This window comes from Daldinia vernicosa (genome assembly GCF_022497035.1).
Source record: "Daldinia vernicosa strain CBS 139.73 unplaced genomic scaffold F5Y00scaffold_12, whole genome shotgun sequence".
Lineage (NCBI taxonomy): Eukaryota > Fungi > Ascomycota > Sordariomycetes > Xylariales > Hypoxylaceae > Daldinia > Daldinia vernicosa.
The window spans coordinates 512,934-536,715 of NW_025953928.1; the positions used below are offsets into that span (position 1 = coordinate 512,934).

Genomic DNA, 23,782 nt, shown 5'->3' on the forward strand with positions numbered 1-23,782 from the left:
CCCATCTTGCTTGAGTAGAGTAGTATTGGTCAAGGAGGGTATTGCGGCCTATGTAGTAGTCTAGCAAGGCCATGTTAGTTGGGCGCTCCAACACGATTGGTGCCCGGCGAATGACTATCACTGTCGCTTTGCTGACGAAGCAAAAAGACGAACGGTAATTAAGCAACCCATCTAAGGGTTTCGGTTGATCTACATTGGAGTTTAGATCTTGGGGCCACGACAAGGGGTGACACAACGTGGGGGGGAGGTTTTAGTCAATCAATAGATCTGAAAATATTTATATCTCAATATGTAGTTTGATTAAGACGCCGGTCCTGCAATTTTGCTGAAGAAAGGAAAGATCTCGCCAACACTTCTGTCGTGGTATTTACAACGTTAGATGTTAGAATGTGTACTTCTATTAAACTTAACTACTTAGGTATAGAAGTTATCTCTCTTATAATGTATAGGTAGGTAGTTATGTCATATAATAATGCCTTTAAAAAGGTTTCGGCTTCTTCTTACCAAGCATACATCGAGCTGGACTTGTTTGTTATATAATATTCCTTTTATAGTACGCCATTCGAAGCGCTAAAGTAACACCAACCAAGCCGATTGGGACATGAATAACGCGTTGTATTTATTTAAATATTGTAGTTGTTACTTCTGGCTAGCTTAACTTAGTTATGGAATAGTTCTTAAAAATGTTTCTATATATATTCATTACTTTATTTTTGTTTCTATTGATATTGTTAAAGCCTCTTATTTTGTAAAGAGGTACTTATAGTACCGTGAGTCTTAACGTTTTGTTGTTTAGTCAGTTGCTTAATATAGATGTACCAACTCAATCTCGACTTCGTATCTTTAATTAGAAAAAAGTCTTTAGATGCGCTGAAGTCGAAATTCAGTTTCCAACAGATTCAGATCGTCTTTTTTAGTTGTTCAGTTTCTTTATTTTCGGGAAATGAAGCGTAAATCAGAGTCCCAGGGTTCGGGAGGCTCTCCCCTAGCATATCCCTCCCGCCGCCGGGCTATTCGGGTCGCCCCATAAAGATCCACTACGCACCGCCCCGGAACCATTCCCAAGTGTTATAATTCCACTTTATAGGGCCACTTAAATCCACTCATCCCGCTAATGGGCTAAGGGCAACCAATTCTATTCCATTACCCCTTGTCACTTCACAGGGGTTACTCCCACACGTTATGCAGAGTCATCAGACCGTGATCATTCAACCCACTGTTCTGGTCTCTACTGCTTCTCCACATGTTTCCCTTTCTCCAGTCTTGTCTTCTTGCTCGAACTACTTGGGGTTTTTCTACATTGGCATCTTCTTTTTCGCTATATTGTCCGGAGCATTGTCCGTATGTGTCTAGACGCTTGCTGGAAGATGGAAGAATGCCCAACTTATAACGGCAGTTAGTTAATAAATACGTTGGTTAAATAAACAGTTGCTTATTAAGGAGTGCTCAGGCCGTTTCCCTGTTTGAAGCTGCTTCTGCTGAATTCGACATTTAGATATCACGTAGTTAAATACATAGATACTACTCATGTAGATACCTCTATGTATAGGTAGGTATCTATCTACTATGTAGGTAGGCATGTATATCTTTTAAAAAAACGTGCGCGCTGTATACATTGCAAAAATAACTATAATCTCAAGTCCCGATTCTTTCGGCAATCTCCCGTATACAAACGTCAACGTACATAAACATCCATTATGGCCCTGGTACTGTATGTACTTAGTGTACTAACAATTGCGAAGGCAAAAGGCAACGCCATCTAGCCCTGTCGTCTGTCCTGTTCTGTAGTTTGTACTTGGCTTTCTTCCCCCACTGCTACCAAGAGAGCATCGTATTGGTTGGGCACGTCAATCCATGTATTGTACTGTACAAGGCCTCAATAATGCCGCCATCCATAATCCATTAAAGCCCCCTGCTCCGAATACATTCGGGCCTGGGGGAATATCATAGCTTGCCAGGCTTGCCAGGCTTGCTCAAAGAGCTTTCCTTGCCTGTCCGCCCCCTTGACAGCAGCAGGACCCCTCGCAAGAAAAAACCCACACGGCCTCATTACTACCTAAGGTACTATGTAATCTACCTACCTACCTCACAAGCCCGCAAGCCCGCAAGCCCATTTCCATTTCCATACCCATACCCATACCTTCTGCTCCCCGCTGCATCAGTGCATACGCACATCTGTACCCTTTCGTACACACCCGCAAACCAAGGGAAGAATTCAGTCCTTGCTCATGTCTTAACACCCGAGCTTATCGTAGAAACGAGGGGCAGGGGCTCGTGAATTTTGCTTCGTGATCCTTGCCATCTTTGTGTTTGGTCTATTTTGTATTTGATTTGATTTTGATTTTTCCTTTCGCTCTACGGGACTACGACTACATACATGCAGTATTTTCTCCACCGGCCTCGCCTCTCGCCGTCGTCTAGATCCCTTTTCTTTTTCTCCAATTTCGCCATAAGTTTATTCACGAGAAGGGACCTTGATCAGTTCAACAAATAGCGGAAGAAACCCGCCGCTGTAATCTGTTTCTGCGCGAGCACCCAGTCTATAGATCCCACCCATCGCAATCGTTTGAGAGAGCCAGCTCTTTTTTTTTTCTGCTTATCTCCCCCTCCGAGGACCACTGCCGCTTGCCGCATGAGCTGTGTGGGAACCACATGGTTTTACGAGCCTTTGAACTCCGCTGCATCACTTATCCCTCGCATTAGACTGCCGGCATTCGTGGTGACGTCCAGCTTCAGCTAGTTAACCGCTTTTTTTTTCCCACCTAGATCCATAGCGCTCAATGGGCTCCCTCTAAATTGGTTGGTAAATACCTACATTTAATACGATTGTTTTCACAGTGCGTCCCAGGTTTGCGGTTCGAAATGTAATGGATGACGATGATATCCAGCCGCAAATACTAATCCTTTCTTATATTAAAGCTGACTTTACACCCTCACAACAACGACCTCTCGCTGATTCTGAGACAGCTTCGGAAACCAAGACGAAGCATACTACAAGCAAGTGAAAGTGGCCTCACTACTCGATGTCTCACAACTTTGTAAAAGTGAAAGAGGACATCCACCGTCCTTTACGCGTAACCTTTGCGACTAGTTGACGATCCCGTTTGAATCTAGGACGGGCCTGCTCAGCTCATTAAACCGAACACGCAAGGCTGTTCAGTTCTGACGCTACGGTATTGTCCTTTCTTTGTTGTTGGCCACTAGACCCATGCTCAGCTCGGCCTAGTTCGCAGCCGCCCACCAGGTTTCTGCATCTAAGTCTGATAGCACATTTATTTGATATCCCGTCCGCCCCGACCTGCCAGCCTGCCAACCTCCTTAGGAAGCAAGTTCCCGCTGCCGTTTCTAAAACAAAGAAAGACTATCCCGTCTGAGACTCAGCCCTCGGCGTGTGCGCTTTGGCTATTAGGCTAGCTTCTCCATATCGACAGTTTACTCCAACAGTCCAACTCTTCTTAAGCCCGTTTGAGTCTGTCAATACGAATGTACTACACTCTTATCTTGTCACAACTTCTTGTTTAACTACACCCTCGCACATATATCAAGCACGCGCTCCATCTCTTCTTGCCTTGTCACAACATATACTAGCTCTGACGGACAATCCTCCTTCGACTGCACTCAACCGGTGTTTTCATTTTTCTCATCATCGTTATCAAGTCCAGTCTCGTCTTACCGCTCCCATTTGTGAGACATACTTCGACACCGCATCTAGGTCGGGAATCGGCGACTTTGTCGAAAAGGATCTGACCGGACCTTAGAGACGAGCATTGCATGTGACGAACTGACGTCGTCAGTAGTGGAGGCTCTGCAAAGTTGGCATCACCCACTGTGAGACCGGGGCCGTGAAATATAATCTCTACCGTGAATAACTAAATTCGAATTTCGTCTACTTCTACTCCCTTCAACCATGGTGCAAGACGCCAACCAACCGAGGGAGCACTTCCCGTCTCGAACAGCCTATTGGCCCCATCAGGATAGATTTCCTATGGAACCAGTTCCCGACGAGGGTCGTTTCGCAGACTCGCAGCAAGATATACGGCGACCTCCTATGGTGAGTGAGATAGTTTTCCATTCTCTTGAATATGTAGTATTGAGCATGGTATAACTAGGCTATCGACAAAGCTTTACGCGAGTACTGCAATATCTCAGCAGAATTCTATGTTGTTATACCCGTCATAGAAGGAAAGCCCCATATCTTCACAGCACCCAACATACCGGGGATAAATATATCAAGGTTCTTGGATGTTGAAGCGCTCAGTCGTGAACTACAACGTGTTCAGGCCGGTAAGTCCGATTCCGATTCCGATCAGACCTTTCAAATGCGCTCAACTAAGGCTTGCCGGTTCAGCTTCGAACCCCGCCGCATATACCGAACCAGAATTTGGTTTCGAAACAGAAATTAACCGCTACTCCATGGACCCTGTCAGGCGTTGGACACAGGACCGTCGATATGGGCAACCTATGAGTTTAACAAGTTTCGAAGATGATGGAAACTACAAAGCTCGCAAACGCCCAAGGGCAAGTATGATACGGCGCGAGCCCGAGAACTACGATGACGAGCCTACACCATCATCAAGCCCCTCGAAAAGAGGCCTTACAATCCGCGACGACAAGGCCGTTTGGGCATTTTATGAAGAGCGATTTAAGACTATTCAGCAGAGCGCATGCAAACTAATTGCTAAAGCTTGGGTGAAGGCGGTTGAGCCGAAGAAGCAGTCCACACACCCTTATACGGGTGCAGATGAAAAAGCACCTGATTGGTGGCCAAAGCCTTGGGGGCCAAATCGAGAACACAAGGTTAGGCACAAGGAGCCTGACCATTTGTACAAACGCGGTAAGGCGGCTACAAACCGGTTACTGTGTAAAGGATTACTTACGCTGACCAATGACCAATCGTCTTATTAGAACGGGTTCATCTGCTTAACCATATCCTTCGGATGATAGTCGAGCCGAATCATGCTCAACATCCAAGTATCCAAAAGCTTTATCTCAATGTGAGTAAGCTAGAAGAGGTTACTAATGAGGCCCTATCGTCATTCTTCACCGACAAGGACAACCCCAGCAATCTGCAAAAGAAGCCTTACTTGAAAGAAATCTTTAAGGTTGCTCATCTCGAGGAACGATATAAAGATGGCCAAATCGGTAAGTAGTCCCAAGTCGGTTGTTGTATAGGTTGTTGTATATCAAGTCAATGCTGATCATGATTATAGATGGTTCAACTGTTGTATACGTGATGCCCAACGACCGTGTTAGTCAGGGGTATGTATCGGACACCGAGGATGTAACACCTGGGAGAGATGAGGGCGAACATAATCCAGCTCCCAATTCCTCCAGTTCATCCCCCCAGAGAACAAATATGCCGCCGACGCTCATGACCCAGTCGCATACTCATAGCACTGAGCCAAGTCCCACCACCCAAATACCTAGCGACACATTCGTAGGGGAGATGCCAGTTCGCAACACTCAATACCCCCAACCGGTTTTAGGCAGTGAAATAGGTACTGAGCGGCAGACTTTTGTGGAAGCGCCTAGTATGCCTAGTCAAGCTCCTCTCCATCCATCTACCAACCTAGGCCTTCACGATATGTATACCAGTCCTCATGATTCAAGTAGAAGATCGTCCATGTTCACAACACCGTCGGAATACGCGAGCCCAGCAACTCCAACGATATATCAACAATGGCAAACCGGCTCTGCAGCACCTAGTAATCCGTCAGCTTATACCTTCCCACAGCAGCCCAGCAACGCTCATCAACCTTTTGTCGGCCACGCAGGGGTCCCAATGACTCACAGTCAACAGTATATGAATACATCGTTTGACGGTCTACCAAGGAGCCATAATACACAACAAGACGGAATGATTCGTTCGCTCCCCCAACCCACCTTCACCAATTATATGCCTCACGAGCCAGGATCCCTTCCGGGGTCAGCTATAAAGACTGACCCTCTTCCGCGGCACCCTACACAATAGGTTCGCCGCCAGTCGACGGGGAACTATAGCCTTGTCAACCAGCTGCGTTGGCGGCTGTCCTCGTCATATTGAAGAGTCCTATCTAATGTCTGCGCCCCAACTTAAGGCAACTCATTAACTGTATATGTTTTGTGAACACCCCTGCATACGTGCGGCGTAGCCCTCGATGGGTTAGTTGTTCACCTTAGCTCGAGAGCTGAGAGTCTTGGCATTAAGTCAACGCGAATTGTTGACCGGCTGCCTCGAGACTCAATACAGAGTAGCCTTTGAGGACGACGGAGGCCGGATGCTATGGCATCCAAAGTACTCTAACGTCCTTCTTGAATACCTATCGATTTATTTTAATCAGGGGGCGGTAATTATTATCTTACTACAAACCGCCATCGAATTCTTCTTCTCACATGCGCATATGAGGCGGAGGCAATTCGTCTTTTTTAATTTCACAGAGCCTCGGCGTGACCGGTCTAACAGTTTGCATCTATTTATTTTGTTCGCGTTCCAAGCTTGGCCAGTCCTTGTCACATTTGTATACCGTCGATACCTAACTCTGCGAGCGTCATGCGATAACACGAAACTTACCGATGGGACGAAAAACACGGGGCCGGCAATGGTGAAGTATTATCAAAGGTGCGGCAACCAATCAACGGGGAGAGATTACTCCAAAGGGCGGCTTCGATGTCTTCTCATAAACCACTATATCATAAACACGCGAGTTGGCTACGTCTTATTGCATAGCTTGGGTGGCATACGATCTACACGAGTCGAAAGGGAGACCTAACGGGGCGGTTCTTTTATACCTGCACGCTTCACCCGCCAGACTCAGTCTTTGATCGCATGGTGAAGCAAGTAGGGGTTATTCTACCCTAGCTTAAGAGATGGTGGTGGTGGTCGTCTGTTCTTGTTCCCGTGTTACTACATTTCTCTTTCGAGCTGAGGTTATGTCGTCACGATTATTGGGTTTTATTCTTTTTTTGTGTTTTCACGTATAGCTAGTTCATGCTGGAGGTTACCCTACCCTTCACTCTCCTTTCGTTTATTTTATTTTATTTTATGCTGTATTGATATTCTGAATCGACGAGCGAGCAAAGTGGGAGGACGGAAGAGGGCGAAAATGGAGGATCCAGCTTGGTAAGCGGTACCGAGGCTGGGCTGGCAGCTGGCTCGTTTGGTAAATTGTTTTGTGCTCTGTTTTAGACAGTTCCGGTTGAGCGGAAGGAACCTAGGTGGCTTGGGACATGTGATCTACGTGTTGACGTCTATGTAGACATTCCTTGCTAGGATGTAATTGACACGAGTGAGCACTTAAAGGAGTAATCCTTCTACGCTATACTATCTTCAGACTCTAAATTTTGTTCCCCTTCCGTATCGAGATATATAGTAAGACGATGTTATGGCCTATAGCCGAGCTCAATGGGATCTTGATTCGACCGGTGTAGAACTCAGTATCCAATATGATTTAAGTGCTTACTTCCTACGGTGTCAACCATGTTTAGGGTTAGTATGGACAGGCTAATTGCTCTTTAAGAAGCTAGTACAATGCAGCTAGGTAAATCTGCAGACTCTTTCGTCCTCCAACAGCAACGATGGTGAGAATAATTGGATGCCATAAACGGACAGTTTAGCTATAATAGGCATCTATATCCTCAGGTTCCACTCACACGGGTAAAGGCCCGTCCCGCTTTTTGGTTCCCGTTGTTGGATGTGGAAGTACGGATCCGTAACATGTAGTCTACTTAATGCTTAATGCATCATTATCAGATAAAGTTTTAAGAGATCTCCTTTATAATATACATATTCGATCCGAGCCAGTACCAACAAATGCACAATACACGTTCAGATTACGTTATAATAGTGCATCGTGCATATGTACGGTACGCACACAAACCTGAAGCTGTCTCTTCTGGATCTCCAAATCTATAGATATCTGAAAAGTGACACGAAAAAAAGAGACCGCTGACCCGCTGACCCGACGAAAAACGCAAAACCCCTGACCTGAATTGTACCATCTGATAGTGTACAATGTTACCTAGGAGCCGACACCGAACCAATCCGGGCTCATTGTTCAATGTGTCCACCAGACCCAAGTAAAAACGTGTATGCCAAGACTATAAAACATGGTCGAGGTATTCCCAAACGACGAGCGGTGAAAGGGAAAAAAAAATAATAATAAGGATTACGTACGTAGATCTAAGAGGCAATCCAAACTTCTACTATTAACTACCGGGTAGGTAATAATGTGGCTATAAGGAAATCGGACCAGTCTCAAAAAGGATTACTCACACATAACGCAAGATAACGCAGGACCGGCAGTAGATGATGCATAACATAGCGAAAAATAAGGATCGGTGGTATGAATCTCCTTATGTAGATATCCTACAGGTCATATCTCATAAGAGCAGGGGGGAAGGGGGGGAGGAAACGACATGGTTGGTGACAGCTCCATCGGAACAGCGTTGAGGAAAAACGATCGTCACCTCTTTTCTCGTTCTTCTTCTCCCGCAACGCGCAACCTGCTCTTTCGGCTTCATACGTCGGCGCTTGGCCTGGCCTGGATCGGGCCGCCATATGGTAGGTCGCTTTGACGCTGACCCGCATATGGATAGATCTATGGTATGCCCGCAACCTAGTACTTTGCCGGATCGTGTATGTATATGGAGTGTCGATTATCTGCGGGCTTGCGTCAGACTGACTAGATCCAGCTGCGGATTCGGTACCTGGATAGGAAAACCCTTCACCCACCCCTTGCGCTTTTCGTCTTTGTCCTAACGTCATAATCAGCAGAGATTTAGCAGCGAAGGAAGCTTTAGGGCAGAATGCAAAAGGAGAGAATAAACGATGTTATTTCCATCTACCTACTCCATTCTGATTCAACCTTCGCCACGAGGCTGTCGTTGGACCCGGATATCGTGACGTAACACTACATTCGTAAATACCTACATCGATGGAGGGTCGTTGGCCTGCTAATCCCGGAGACCAGGTTATGTGCCACAAAGAGCAAAAAAAGAGTCCAGAGTTCCCTTTGGGCTGGGTATATTTGTTGCCGGTTCCTATCGGCTCTGGACTTGCCCTTTACTGAATAGGGGCTTTTCTAGAACACGTAGAAAAGTCAATTCAGGGTTTCAAGTAGATTTAGAGATGCCAATGTATTGTACATATCCGCTCGATTCGGGTGTTCCCAAAGGAAACCCCCTGTTTTCTTTTCACAGTTCGAGGCGACAAGCGCTAGTGCTGTCCATGCTCTCTCCCTCGCTTCGTACTAATACTCGTCATCCTAGTCCCGTACTTAATCTAGATTACCATATGCATGGGATAGGTATGGATTATTCACTCCATAGGTCCATCCATATTCCACCCGTACCTTATCCCCGATTTCCCTTTTCACATTTCTGACCCCCACGCTATCCGTAAGCATCAACCGATTTGGAAGATCAGCACTGTTAGACACACAGGAAACTGCACGTCTTTCAACAACCGGTAATCGACTTAGCTCGTCCAGTTGCAGGATCCGCCAAGGCCTGTCAAGGGGAGACTTCGCCCCGACATATGCAGCATACCCAGTCCCGTGGCTGGCCGAGAGTCCGTGGCCTCGTTTGAGGGTTGCATACAGCTGCATAGACCGATCTTAGAGCATGTAATGTAGCATGGAGCTACGCGAGATACCATTTCCCCGGGGATTGTTTGCAGAAGGATGCATATGGAACCCTTGTCAGTCGCCGTCCATCAATGCCACATCCCTTTTCTTTTAAGAATCTAGAATATCGCCTTTCTCGCGGAGTCTTGCCCTACGGGAAATGGCATCAAGCTCGTCAGACCGTGTATAAACCTTCACATTTACCTTCCCCTTTACAGTCAATACTAAGAAATATGTAGGTTAGTCACCCGTGTTTGCAATGTTAAAATGCAACCTGCTCTTTCATGAATTCCTTAATGAACGTATTAGAGCATTACTACGATAGTCAAATGCTCCCTCTATGCTATTTCTTTCACACGTGCCTCGGCGCCCTGTAGAGTTACAAATTATCCATTAATTTTTGAAACCCCTTACTATTACTTCGTACAAGACTTAATAACATAACGGTTTCGTATATTACCTCCGATTTCTTCGCATACTATTCTATAATAAACTAATTAGATTATTATTAATCTATATTTTCGAAACTTTAGTATTAGTGTCTTAGAGTAGTGGTACTAATAGCGGTATCTACCCAGCAAAGTATTGTACATAGCAACACAAACCATATACCCGTAACACATATAAGGCCCCTCCCCATAGGTCTACCTAAATGAGTTCCAAACCATCGGGTCTCGCTATGGAAATCACGATCACCGTGCCCAGGTGGAATATGATGGCCTAGAGTTCCCCGGGGATTAATTATTCTCGTCAAACAAATTTTATAATATTTTAGTATCCAACGACATAATTTAATACCTACAATAAAGGTAATACTCCTATATTAAATCCCCATTTGCGATGTCCGGGTAAATGAAGAAATAATATCATTTCAAAGACGCACAGCTCCTTATAGTAATTACTTCTAAAATATTGAGGTATTAAAATTTAAATATTATATTATATGCAGCCGTACGAACCGTAGACTAACATTATTTCAGGGGTCGAATCGTATACAAAACGCTTTGAGGTCTGGGAACCTTAGTCCCAATCCAAACTGATTCAGGCTCACTTTCCCTTGGTCGCCCTTATTTGGCTTGGAGCTATAGCGGAGGTGATCCTCTTGCGCATGGAGGAATGCCTAATGAGCCACTCTTAATGCTGTTCTCACTAACAACACGTTTAAAGCTGCGTTGGCGATAAGACCATCAGCCCTAGATGCCGCCCTCGGGTTCATCCGTGCCCCCTCGATCTAGGGACTCGCCGGCAAACTCCTACTTTGCGAAGAAATCAACCCGATGAGGCATCTCGACATACGAGCTACATGCTAGAGTAGGAAAGAGGGATGTATTTACTCCATAGTAATACGGCACGCTCCGTCTCATCATATGATGGGTTCATCTATATCTATATATGTATCCAAGGACTCTCCTGTTGGGTTCTAGCTCTCGTACGAGTCAGGCTTGGCAAGGGGTCATGCTTATAGATGGAAAAGGCAATGAGATAATAGCTCTGGCCGAGTTAAGCGCACTGAGAGACACGTCGAAGAATAGGTCTTTATTAGGAGATCCAACCACGATAGTAATGTCTCTTTGAACCTTCGTAAAACCCCTTGCGTAACTCGGAGCTAAAGTTAGTCTTTGGTATGGCATATGATATCGTACGACACACTCGCCACGTACATATCTAGGGTAGGATATGAACGGGGCTAACGCATAGACCAACGTATCAGTTTCGTTAGGTACACTACATACAGACCTTTAATACATTCGACATACAAAGTTTTACATTCTCGATAGCCTGTACCTACTCAACCTCTTTAAACCTCATTCCCTGACGGGATAAGCGTCAAAAGACATCTCTTCCCACGAGGTTGGGTAGAGATTAACAGGTCGGACATTTCCATATCCTCGGCAGTCATAGACGGGTCAGGCACGGTAGTATACCGTGAGTAGACGTCTCTGAGCAGGGTCTTCATCTCCGCAAGCGCCAAACTATTGACGTTGGTTATTTTCGACATGCATTAAAAATCATGTTCAGTTGTGACTTACTGCTTTCCAATACAGCCTCTACCACCACTAGCAAAAGCGAAGAATAGTCGCTTTCTCTCCAACTCTCCTGCCTCCTGTAACCAGCGATCCGGATCAAATGTGTCGGGCTGCGGAAATACAGTTTCGTCGATGCGGTGAGTCGAGTACGCCTGGCAACTCACTATTGTTCCCTCGGGGATAAGATAGCCATCGATGGTACGGCCGCCAGAAGGGACGTATCGCGGGAGGGACATGGGAATTGCCGGGAAGCAACGAAGTCCCTCCATGACGACGGCGTCGAGGTAAGGTAGTTTATCAAACGCTACTTCGGGGTTGGCACGGAGCTCTTCCTGGAGACGCTGCTGGACATAGAATGATCTAGGCTGCGAGATTTCCCACATTAGGAAACATAAAGCATCGCCAGTGGTATCTATTCCCGCAGTCATGTGATCGAGACACTCGGCCGCCATGTCAATGTGCTCCATCTCATAACTCTTGTCCTGCATACGACTTAGCAGAGTAAACTGCGCGGGGCCAGTCTTCGCACTCGCGGACATGACTAAGTCATCTGCCAGAGGTGTCTGACGCGGCTTAGCAAACAAAGATAGAGCATTGCCGATTATCTTGTGTAGGCCTGGGTTATAGTACTCGACTAGACGATCTGGCTTCTATTAGCGTAAACATGAGATATATGGGCTTAGGACAAGACTGACTCTGAAGGCTATCATCAAGAGTCACCTGCTTCATAATTTCTTCATCCTCTGGGTTCCGGAGCGAGTCCGATCCGTAGGGATGAAAAAGATGATGTGTTACGCAATCAAACGCATAGTCGTGTAGACCTAGTTACCTCATTAGTGAGCCCCTGAGAGTTGACCAAGGTTGGCATACAAAGCTAACGTCTCATTAGCATACCATTTACTACCATATGTCTAAATTAACTCACAAATATATCAATACTTCCACCAGCAAACCTTGAACACCTCTCAACAAATCGTTTTGACCGTTCTCTGATCCCGTGGAGCGATTCTGATTTTAGGATATTGGTATTGGCGTATCGGTCTGCAAGGATTCTTTTCCTTCTGGAATGCTGAATATCTATTAGGGTATCTTTTCATACATCTGGTGGTTGATTGGGGACTAACATCCTCCCTCTTCAGGGTACTAAACATAGTCCTGTGCGATATTTTGTAAGCTTGTCTATCCATTACGACATCTGACCGAGGAGTTTTCAACCAGCTTTTACTTGAATCTGTCTCTTACCTTCGGCCATACATTGTAAATAGATTATAAAATTCCGTCTTATCGTATCCGCTTCCACCCGAACCGTAAATTTCTTTCACGCCTTCGAGGGACGCGAACGATACTTCATTCGGGGCTATCCGGACAACAGGACCATATTTCTGGTGGAGGCTATGGACATATCTCGTGCGATGGGCATGAAATTCATGATACTTAAGAACCCATGAACTGAATAATGAGATCCTTGGACCAGGAAGGGTTCGTAGAGGAGAAGCGATACATTTCCAGACATATAAGATGCTCAATGCAAAGCACGCGACAGCTAGTAGGAAGGGATTAAGGAGTAGCATTTTGGAATGATGCCCTAGACTATCCCCCTAGGTAGCAATACGAGTGTAGGTAGGTATATATAAATATATATAAGTCTTAGATCGATATGGGCTAAGTATAAGAGCTAGGTAGGCACCTAAGGAAATACACCTTGCCATACATAGGTACGTTCTTCAAAAAATTACGAAAAAAGAGGTTAGATAATTCGAGCTGATATCCTTTATCAAGTAGGTACCACATAATAAGGTTACCTACCTCATGGACATAGCTCGGGTTACTTATCTCTCGTGGGGTTAACAATGATGATTAAGAGAGGGGCATTGGTGAGGAGGAGAGGATCACTGTCATGTGATAGGAACCCAAGTTGCGAGGAGCGGAGCAATAAGTCGTAAATAAGCTTCAATAGCCGGATTCAAAGTCGACTAACACCCAGTCAAAGCTCCTCCTTGCCCTTTATATCCGCACCACCGGTGCTCTGCCCACCTCCGCTTCCGCTTCCGAATATACTACCAAGCCAAGACAGGCCGGGAATCGCCATCTTCGCCGACGGAGGATAGGGTTTTCCGTCGATCGTGACTTGCGGCTGGCAAGTGCACCATTGCTTCTCCGGAACCCCCGCAAGAGCCGACGGGATATGCGAACCGCATCCCCGCCATGATTTTCCTGCTACGATAACGTTAATAAGTTGAACTCAACACCACTAAACTTGTAGCTAAAGCTACCTAAAGGTCTAAGTATATATTGAGGAATTACTAACAGCAAGTTGGACACGTTGCGCCAAAACACATCTTTAATATAGACTAGCTGCGAGTAATGAAATGGCGACTAGGTATGTTGGATTTCTATGCTTGCTTTGGGATTGAAAATGGTCGGGTTGGAGAAATGATTAGAAGAGGGGAAGGTCAGGTATTAGATTTTCTAGCAGCACTTTTAATACGTCCTATCGGTGTTCACCTGAGGTAGGTATTCGGCGATGATAATCTAAGGGATGTGTCCGAACTCTGTGCGATCGCCGACCTCGAAGTAGCGAGCGCGGCTTAGAGTGGCACCTCATCCGATAGCTCCATTTTACTTTTTATTTCTCCATGTCGGGAATTATTTAATATTTTGCAAAAATTTGACAACCGTGTTGACGAGCCATTCTTCTGCCTCCGGCTCCTCTACCCTATGGCCGGCGCCCGGGATCGTACCCGAGAGTTCACTGGCAATGCCTGGCCGGCAAAGTGTCCTCCAGTGCTGAACAAGCGCATCTTTATCGATAGAACTTGGCACATATTCATCGTTCCCCGAGTGAAGTATAAGGATTGGCTTGTCTACTCGCTTCCAGTAAGGCTCAACTATGTCATCCGGGAGCCCGGGATCGAAGTAATTGTCTTCACCACTATTAAGTACCTAAGTCAGATATAGGAGTCATAAAGAGTTGAATGTTGGGTAATAAATTACGTACTCGGCTGCCCCAAGCGCGTACCACCGCGACGCAGATATCGGCGTATCATGGAAGGAAGATGAGAGACTCTCAGGCAGCATACGCTCATGGCCCCTACCAGAAGTGATGAGCTGTTTGGCAATCTCGAGACTTTCCTCTAATTTAGATTCACCCATTTCCGACGCTATCGCGGCGCGATCCGATACTGGTGCCTGGAGAATGTACCCTTCGACCGGCGCGGCATTATGGGATGGCGATGTATACTCCATTAAATCTTGGCTTCCGGTGGAATGGCCTAATAAGACTATACGTTCCTTTCCTATACTCCGCAGATACTTGACGAGAGCCGATATATCAGCTACATCGCTAGCTAGACGGCCAAATCCAAAGCCCGAGAAAGAGCTGGACAACCTAAACTCAAAGACGGAATAGCTTAGGTCATGTTCTGATTCTAGACGCTTAGCTATCGCCCTGGGATATGGCACTGTGTGAGGTCCATCACCAAGCCCACCGACGAACACGAGAGCATTTCTTGCGTTAGTGAGGCCGACTTCATAAGCACAGGCGTGGGCTGTTGGAGATTCGAATGGGTGCACCGTCGTAGTGAAGGTTCCCGACGGCGCCATCTTCTTTCCCCGTTAACAGGTACCTAATTAGATTCAATCTGTTCTCTCGAAGGACGTGCGACTATAAGTTTTATAAAATTTTTGGTTGAGATGAATTAGGTACCTGACTTGTTAATTCATTAATGTGCAAAAATCCCCAAGTGTTGAAGTCACCTGAGGGGATATGCATGAATGCATAAATGCATAATGCGCAATTGGATAGAAGCATACCTAAGGTTAGGAGGTACACGCACTTTCTACGTCAGTCAGTCAATGGCCTACAATTATTTCAAACGAGGAAACATCGAAACATCGACCAATTTCCTCCATAGTACAACTTTAAAACTCATCGCATCATTTTGTAGCGAAAGCTACCTAAGCTTAAGACTGAAATGATGAATATATCCTAAGATGGCTAGTAACTCCTCCGCTAGGAATGATTTCTTCAAAGAGGTTTGTTTGATGATCCCTTGTCAAATTCACCCGTTAGTGATGGGAGCGTATTACTAATCTTAAGGCAGCTCAAACCACGATGCGTCGCCATCAACAATTTAACTGTTCGTGCATCCGACAAGAGAGCGAGTGCTAAGGACCTATTAAACGTGGTCGAAGACCTCTCTACCGTCCTGGACCGACAGGTTTCTGTCGACGAGACTGTTTTGGATGAGAAGCTTGCTGATTATATCTTTTTCCCACTCTCCAATATTTTACGAAATCAGCAGCAATATCCTATCCGATTGACAGAGCTAACCATTAAATGCCTGCGAATATTGATTCATTATGGATGGAAATCTAAGGTCCCCAATGAACTCTCTCAGCAGCTCTTCATATTTCTTACTTTCATCATTGGTGGTGTTCCCGGCCAGGAGAAGAAAAATGAGATTCCAGAGGAGACAGAACTGGAAGCGCTGAGGGCATTAACCGAGCTAATCAAAGCTGCCGGTTCCTCATCAGCTAGCGCGGCCGCACTGGTAGATACAAATGCGATACCTGCCTTGGGTCATGCTATCACCGTCATACTAGACAGTATTACCGATGGTAAAACGTCCGATATTAGACTCGAGGGGCTGGGAGCACTGGATGCGCTTCTAGTCGCAATTAGGGATCAAGCCGCCTTAGCTACTTTTCTACCCGGAATAGTATCGTCTCTCAGCAGGCTACTCACGCCTCCCGTGGCATATAAATATCAGAGAAGAGTCTTAATTGGCGGGATCAATGCTATGAAGGATGTACTCACTAGGGTCTTGGGAGATATAAAAACTATGGGGATAATGAAGAAGCAAGCGAGAAATGAAAATGAAAACACTAGCGAGGGTAAGATTCTGTCGCCATCGTGGTTGAAGGCAACTACATCTAAGGTGAAGCTTGCTCTTGCAAGTGTGCTAAAGTTACGGAATGCCGATTCCGACGATATACGGGTTGCTCTGGAGAGGCTGTGCATCAGCCTTCTAGACGAGTGTCATGAATCTCTTGCGGAATGTGTACCCATACTTGTTGAGAGCGCTATGATATTAACAAATGAAGAAAAAGAGAAATCGGTATTCGAGACGAGTCTAGTTGATCTAGCTAGGATCTATCCAGAACTGGGAGACACAATCAAGACTACGGTATACAACTGGGTTACGAGTCTTCCTCGGATGGTACAATCCAGCGACGACAAGATCAAACAGCAAGCGATTCGAAACATCATCAAAGGCCAGCATTTTATCACAACTCTTCAGATCGACTCATCTATTCTAGACGACTCGCTAGCCGCCTCCTTGAGGGATAGTACTACTGCACTTGTCCTAGCATCGAAATCGAGCGGAATGTCGGAGCTTCCTTCAAATGCTATTGAGTTGAATATGGATCTGGTTAGACAGGATGGACCTAATAGCTTCCCGCCTATTCTGATCTCACAAGAAACCGAGAAGTCTACGCGAATGGCGCTCCTTGACTTGCTATCAAAATTCGGGTCTATCTCTCAGCAAGGTAAATTGGCTGACGATTTATTAACCTACGCCCGAGATTCTACGGGGCCTAGTCAGGTGGTCTCGTATTGGCTAGCTTTCGAGTTGATCAAGTCGAGCCTATCTCAATCCTCGGATTTGGATGACTTTCTTGATTTAAGCCCAGAAACTGGTATAACAGACGAGAGCGAACCAATTTTCCAAGACCTCTACTCTTTCTCCGTTGCAATCCTAGATTCCCAAGCCGAGGCAGAAGAGGTTGACTGGCGACTACAAGCTCTTGCTTTGGAAGTTACGACTTTTGCCGCTTCGAGGATGAAAGAAAGCTTTCGTCCAGAGCTTATTGATGTGTTGTACCCTATCACGACGTTTCTAGGTTCTGGGGTGCCCCAATTACGGGATCATGCGATCATCAGTCTCAATAGCATTGCAACGGCATGCGGATACCCCAATGTCACTGACCTAATCATTGAGAATGTTGACTACATGGTTAATTCGGTATCCTTACGTTTGAACACATTTGATATATCCCCCACATCAACCCAAGTCTTACGAATGATGATAAGGCTTACCGGTCCAAAATTAATACCGTATCTCGACGATGTAATCGCATCGATTTTCGCGGCTCTCGACAACTATCACGGATACCCTTTATTTGCCGAGAGCTTATTTAGCGTCCTTACAGAAGTGGTACAGCAAGGGTCACACTCCGACCATTTACTTTTAGATGAAGTGAAGTCATCAACCAAAGATCACAAGAAAACTTTACAAGCCATGGTTACAACCGAAGACATGTGCAATATTCTCTCTAGCCGGATAGAAAGACAAGAAAAGCGGCGGCTAGAAGAACTTCACCGCGAAAATATCGGGTCTCATCCAGAACGCCCCTGGAAAGAGATAAATCCAACCGTGCCCGAGAATGATGAAGATGACGAAGAGCCTAGTACCGAAGTCGAAAAGCCGCCACCCCCTAAAACACCCAGCTTCAAGATTCTTACTCGTATCACCGACCTAACGCAACATTACCTAACATCCCCCTCGCCAACGCTGCGAAAATCGCTTCTGGAACTTCTAGCTACCGTCTGCCCAGCGCTCTCGCCTGACGAGGACGCATTTTTACCTCTTGTCAATTCAGTCTGGCCTGTTCTAGTTGAGAGGTTATATGATTCTGAATCATTCGTTGTGATCTCGGCCTGCAAAGCTTTGGCTACGCTTTGCCGGAGCGCCGGCGATTTCCTTAACACGAGGATCAAGACGGAATGGTGGGATAATCTTGGTGGGTGGTGTAGGAAAGTTAAGGCGGACGCGACCCAATCGAGCAGTAAAGCAAAAGTGAAAACTAGAGCGAATCGTGATGATCAGCAAGACCGCAATATCCTAATACCAAGCCGTTCTGGCGACGATGTCGGGGGCAAAGAGTCGAGCACAGTAGTCGGAGCCGTGTCAAGCACGGGCCTAGGCAGATTTACTCAAGCCGCGCAGGTCTGGGAGGCAGTGCAAGAGCTTCTCGTCGCCATCGTGTCATTTGTTCAGATTGATGACGACGTATTCGATCAGATCCTCGTATTGCTCGCAGATACACTACCTACGAATCCTGAAGCTAAGGCTGCGCTGGAGGCTGTAGATCCCGACGCAGTGTGGCTCTTGATGTATGAGCGAGGCATGGTTGAACCAATGGAAAAGCCTATCTTGCCTGGAGTAGCTTTTGTTGATCCATGGGGTGCGTAGGAGCAATGGGAATAGCCAAAGCCAGGCGAAGGCACGAAATTCTTTTTTTGGCTGACTCTAGCACCGGTGTACGCATGCATACAGTAGACATAGAGGATTTAGGAAATTGACTCGATTCTAAAGGCCCAATTGCATCTTCTATCTCACAAACTATTGCAAGCCTAATGTAGGTACTTTTCGACATCACAGTAGGACATGTCACCTGACACGGGAAAGAGTCACATAGCACTGTCTACTTATATCCAACCCTATTCGATGAATTACGGACGCCACCGAACAGCAATCTAATGCCGTAGCTATCCTCCAGAGATGTCTGCCTATCGTCGCGTGACGTGTGCCCCGGAGCTCTGTCCCTCCTCTTGTAGAAGCGGTTTAACATCCAAGTACCTATCAGGTCGTCGGCTTACAGCTATACAATTGTTCAAGGTCAGCTCGTAAATTTCGGGCCTTGTGTCATGTATTTTTAAACCATAGGTTGATATAGGTTCATGTGTATAAGATAAATACTTAGGTACATAATCCTTGCTACTATATAAAAGGAGGACAATCCGCAGTCTTCTTGACCGTTTCCATTAGGTAACACGTCCACCAACAAGCCGTTGTCGGTTCGCTTCAGAAGAGCCGCAAAGTGACATCATATACCAAGGCAGCACATGTGTTAGGTACCTATGTAAGATATTATCGTATGTATATCAATGGCAATGGAATCATTCAGCTTCAACGGGCCCTCGATCAAAAGACGAGTTGCTTTGAATGAACGCTTATCGTTTGAGAGATAGATAATCCGTGCTGGCCATATTGCATACTAAAAACCAACCGATAAAACAATAATCTTGATCCTTACCCCTAGGTAGGTAGATCGCGTCCTTTTTAAGATATCTTGAGTACCTATCTTGGGTAAGAACAGCAGCAAACAAGCTTGAAAGAAATCTGCAAGGGAAACTACCCAAAGCAGCGTTATTAGGTACGCGCATCTGTAAGGAAGAGAACCCTTAAGGCAAACAAACATCATTGAAAACAAGGAGCTCTCTTGGATGTCTCTATTATACTCGAGAGTCTATGCTTACTTGGCTTACTACGGAGTTAAAAATCTAGCTGATGATAAGAAATGTAGTAAATATAAAACTTATCTAGGTACCTACCAGAAACCAATTCAGGTTGTATTCTGTTGTACAGCTTCGACGCGGCTCGATACATACAGACATGCAAGCCGGGGTTCCCCAAGCACCACAGCCAGGGTAGGGCAGGGTACCTAGGGTAGTAGGGGGGAAACGTACATCGTGTAATTGGCTCTGAGCAGCTCTCTTATCGGCCTAAAATTATAGAATTTGGAGCTGAACGAGGATATACACGTAGGTACTGTGTAGACAGAGCAGCGCTCCTAAAGCAGGCCCAATTCTCGACATCGTATATGTAGCCAGCCGAAAGATACGTGATTCTTAAGGCTAATACCTACTGCACATCCCAATCGTAACAGGACTACATTATAATCAACAATAAAGAGTAGGTAGAAAGAAGACAGGAGCTCTAGGTACATTGGGATCCTGCTGGTATGACAGCAGCCTGCTTACATTTTTACCTGGTCGCGTGCCATTGCCATGCAACTTCGCCGGTACACAGCAGCGGCAGCACGCAGTTCAGCCGGCCCATATCTCTCGCGTCGTCAGCATGGATGGACAGGGAGCAAGGCTATCGGATGCCCTCCATCATTAGGTAGTCTTGTAATACCGTAGTAAAAATGAAAGCTAACAGTGTCAAGCTTTCTTATCGTGTTACACATCGTACATCTCCCGCATTATTATCGACAGCGATAAATGCAGCTAGGCTAGGCCTACCTATTCATCCCTCAGCGCCATCAGGATTCCGTCTTGTCCTATAACAAGGGTCTAGACCGGTAGATCCCTACATCCAGTTTATATATAGGGAACCTGGATATCCCGCTGCCAATTGATATGCCTAGCTGACTTTTCGCGATTTTCCCTCTTCCCCCCTCCTCATATTCCAAGAAAGGCTCGTGCTACCTACCAACTAATGAATGGATTAAACCGTAAGGGGGAAAAGGCTAACATCCGCAAAGATGTCAGAGGATACCGAGAAAGAGGTTGCGGATAATGCTAGGATCAGCTCGCATCCCTACGCGCATAGAGGCCATGACGAGGAGGTCGGAATCGTCAACCAGGGCGGGCAGCTTCGCACGGATTTGAGGAATCGTCATATGCAAATGATAGCAATCGGTGAGCGCTTTGCAGAGCGTAGTATCTTCGAGGGATTGCAATAATTCGCTAATGCGACGATACCAATAGGCGGCGCTATCGGAGCTGGTTTGTTCATCGGATCGGGTAGTGCTCTATACAACGGAGGACCAGCTGCATTGGTAGTTTTCCCTTTACCTACCTCTTAGAGGGTAACGGAATATGTTACTGCTTAGGTACTAATTTCATGGCTGTCCCAGATCATCGGCTACCTCATCGTCGGCGTCATGTTGCTATTTACGATGCAAGCTCTCGCAGAGCTAGCAGTCATGTATCCGGTAAACGGGGCGTTCTATACTTATGTTGTGAGATTTGTCGACCCGGCTTGGTACGTCCTTCGCCTGGTGCCTGTGTCTTTCTACTGACAATCGGGGTTTCGCCTAGGGGCTTCGCGATGGGATGGGACTATGCGATCGCTTGGCTTACGGTTCTACCGTTCGAGCTAATCGCCGCCGGTATCACCATCGAATTCTGGCGCCCCGATCTCAACATAGCCATCTGGGTTACCGTGTTCCTGGTCGTCTTGGCTCTGATTCAGATATTCGGTGTGCGAGGCTACGGTGAAGGTAAAATAAAAGACCGCATATTGAGGGGTTTAATGTTATGCTGGCTAACGAAGTATAGTCGAGTTTATCCTTAGTATGATCAAAATTGCGGCTTGTACAGGTTCGTGTATCTGGAAGAAACGCAAATAAATCTCAACTCACCTCTATCTTAGGGTTTATCATATTGGGTATTGTAATAAACTGCGGCGGAGTTGGTGATAGGGGATATCTTGGCGCAAAATATTGGCATGACCCAGGGGCTTTCAAGAACGGCTTTAATGGATTCGCGGGCGTTTTCGTCGTTGCTGCCTTCGCTTTCGGCGGCACCGAACTAGTCGGTCTGGCAGCCGCCGAGTCGGTCGATCCTCGACGCGCGATCCCCATGGCTTCTAAGCAAGTCTTCTTCCGAATTGCCTTTTTCTACATCATCAATCTCTTCATCCTCGGATTGATACTGCCATCAAACGATACGCGCCTGGCGAACGCGACTGGCTTCAACTCGAGCTATTCGCCTTTCGTCTTAGCCATCCAGGACGCCGGAATCGCCGTCTTGCCGTCGATATTTAACGCGGTCATCACGATTTCGGTCATTAGCGTCGCTAATTCATGCACATTCGGCTCGACCCGTACAATGCAGGCCATGGCCGAAAGGGGCATGGCACCTCAATTCCTCGCGTATATCGATAAAGCCGGCCGACCTCTATATTGTATTATAGTACAACTTGCATGCGGTCTTTTAGGTTATATTGGTGTGGCGTCGAATGGGCTAGATGTCTTCGACTGGCTACTCTCCCTTTCGGGCTTGTCGTACTTATTCGTATGGGGATCTTGTTGCCTCGCCCATATCCGGTTCAGGTTAGCCTGGAAGGCACAGGGACGGAGTCTGAGAGAGATCCCCTATAGGCCACCGTTAGGAATCTGGGGCAGTGTCATCGGCTTGGCTCTTAATATCGTCTGTCTGATTGCAACTTTTTATAACGCTCTTTATGTAAGCCGAACTCCCCCGTTGTTCATAGAGCCCCTTTCCCCCTTCCCCTTCCCCTTATTGATATTGATGGGATACTATTATTAACGCGTTCGGCGGCTAGCCTTCACCTAATTCGCACCCAGAAGCCGCAAACTTTTTCAAGACGTACCTTGCTGCCCCGATCGTCATTTTGTTATATGTGTTCTGGAAGACGTGGTCAGGTAGCTGGCGGCAGATGTGGGTGAAGCTCAACGATATCGATCTGGCGGCCGGAGCTCGTCCGTTAGAGACGGAGGAGGAGGATAGTATTGCGGAGGAAAAGACATGGCTTAACTTACCTTTCCGTATCTTTAGAGCCCTCTTTTAAGCGTTGTGGCATTAGTCCTGGTGAGTTCGCTAATGAGGTTCGAGGTAATTCGTGGAAGGCTTCAGCATGAAGTATATGTACCATGAATGTTGATATGCCCTATTGTATAATGGCCTACCCTAGTTGATTATTTGTGTCATTTTTATTTAATTACTAAATATAGGTAATAGAAGAGTTTAGGCCAGCACTATTAAAGATTATTTCCAAACGGGGTTGTGACTCTTCTTTCCATGATAGAGTAGCTCTTGCTAGTATCTTAGGTAGCAAGGCACACCGTGGAAGGTCCGTGATAGGTATCGCGTCTATTGCGTTTGCTTGCGTCTTGTAGTTTCCCTTCGAAATGTTTGGTATTTGTCTACTCAAGGTACTAAACCTAAGGTAGTGACTGCTTTCATTATCCATGTAGACGCCTATTCGCGCCCCTTCCTCGAGATCGAGGGCCAATTATTTATTTGGTGCAGTGTCACGAAAAGGGAAGATTCCTTTAGTTTCTATTTTCTATAACGTCGCCCATAATATCCTTAGGCTTTTCGATCCGACCTAACCATCGCATTGAATCAACCTGTGCCCATTTGGATATTCATTGGCGACATACTACCTCTCTTTACACTGCTCCTTGTCTCAATATCCGTTTCAAAGCAGACTATTTGGCAATATACACCTCATCTTCCAAAAAGGGGCCGAGTGTGTGAACTCTGAACGAGGGTATTCCGAACACACGAGGTTGCCAATCTGGTAAGCTTCCTCTGCTTTGTTGTCGCAT

At 46.2% G+C, this 23,782-nt stretch overlaps 6 protein-coding genes across 6 annotated transcripts; 4 read left to right on the plus strand and 2 right to left on the minus strand.

Annotated features, from left to right (window-relative positions):
* Window positions 1–3,331: 3,331 nt before the first annotated feature.
* Window positions 3,332–6,114, plus strand: F5Y00DRAFT_24404 (uncharacterized protein). Its single transcript, XM_048008767.1, has 5 exons — window positions 3,332–4,051; window positions 4,110–4,284; window positions 4,349–4,834; window positions 4,906–5,142; window positions 5,211–6,114. The coding sequence occupies exons 1-5, from the start codon at window positions 3,908–3,910 to the stop codon at window positions 5,969–5,971; spliced, it is 1,803 nt and encodes a 600-aa protein (XP_047866938.1). The 5' UTR covers window positions 3,332–3,907; the 3' UTR covers window positions 5,972–6,114.
* On the plus strand, window positions 5,544–7,387 carry F5Y00DRAFT_231441 (uncharacterized protein). Its single transcript, XM_048007025.1, has 2 exons — window positions 5,544–6,284; window positions 6,321–7,387. The coding sequence occupies exons 1-2, from the start codon at window positions 6,258–6,260 to the stop codon at window positions 6,747–6,749; spliced, it is 456 nt and encodes a 151-aa protein (XP_047866939.1). The 5' UTR covers window positions 5,544–6,257; the 3' UTR covers window positions 6,750–7,387.
* A 3,929-nt stretch (window positions 7,388–11,316) lies between these two features.
* F5Y00DRAFT_24466 (cytochrome P450 3A13) lies at window positions 11,317–13,406 on the minus strand. Its single transcript, XM_048008854.1, has 7 exons — window positions 12,872–13,406; window positions 12,754–12,784; window positions 12,555–12,698; window positions 12,500–12,503; window positions 12,325–12,450; window positions 11,633–12,272; window positions 11,317–11,575 (listed from the first exon to the last, which is right to left on the minus strand). The coding sequence occupies exons 1-7, from the start codon at window positions 13,198–13,200 to the stop codon at window positions 11,401–11,403; spliced, it is 1,449 nt and encodes a 482-aa protein (XP_047866940.1). The 5' UTR covers window positions 13,201–13,406; the 3' UTR covers window positions 11,317–11,400.
* Window positions 13,407–14,121: 715 nt separating this feature from the next.
* Window positions 14,122–15,702, minus strand: F5Y00DRAFT_24487 (DUF1749-domain-containing protein). Its single transcript, XM_048008898.1, has 2 exons — window positions 14,628–15,702; window positions 14,122–14,561 (listed from the first exon to the last, which is right to left on the minus strand). Exons 1-2 carry the CDS (start codon window positions 15,230–15,232, stop codon window positions 14,276–14,278), a joined length of 891 nt encoding a protein of 296 aa, XP_047866941.1. The 5' UTR covers window positions 15,233–15,702; the 3' UTR covers window positions 14,122–14,275.
* F5Y00DRAFT_231477 (ARM repeat-containing protein) lies at window positions 15,338–19,344 on the plus strand. The gene is made up of 2 exons (XM_048007026.1): window positions 15,338–15,664; window positions 15,733–19,344. The coding sequence occupies exons 1-2, from the start codon at window positions 15,623–15,625 to the stop codon at window positions 18,886–18,888; spliced, it is 3,198 nt and encodes a 1,065-aa protein (XP_047866942.1). The 5' UTR covers window positions 15,338–15,622; the 3' UTR covers window positions 18,889–19,344.
* Window positions 19,345–20,961: 1,617 nt separating this feature from the next.
* Window positions 20,962–23,758, plus strand: F5Y00DRAFT_268075 (amino acid permease/ SLC12A domain-containing protein; the record flags this gene model as incomplete). The annotated part of the gene is made up of 8 exons (XM_048012181.1): window positions 20,962–21,122; window positions 21,192–21,262; window positions 21,341–21,468; window positions 21,525–21,706; window positions 21,765–21,806; window positions 21,859–22,673; window positions 22,816–22,930; window positions 23,697–23,758. Exons 1-8 carry the CDS (start codon window positions 20,966–20,968, stop codon window positions 23,756–23,758), a joined length of 1,572 nt encoding a protein of 523 aa, XP_047866943.1. The 5' UTR covers window positions 20,962–20,965.
* Between the last annotated feature and the right edge of the window lie 24 nt (window positions 23,759–23,782).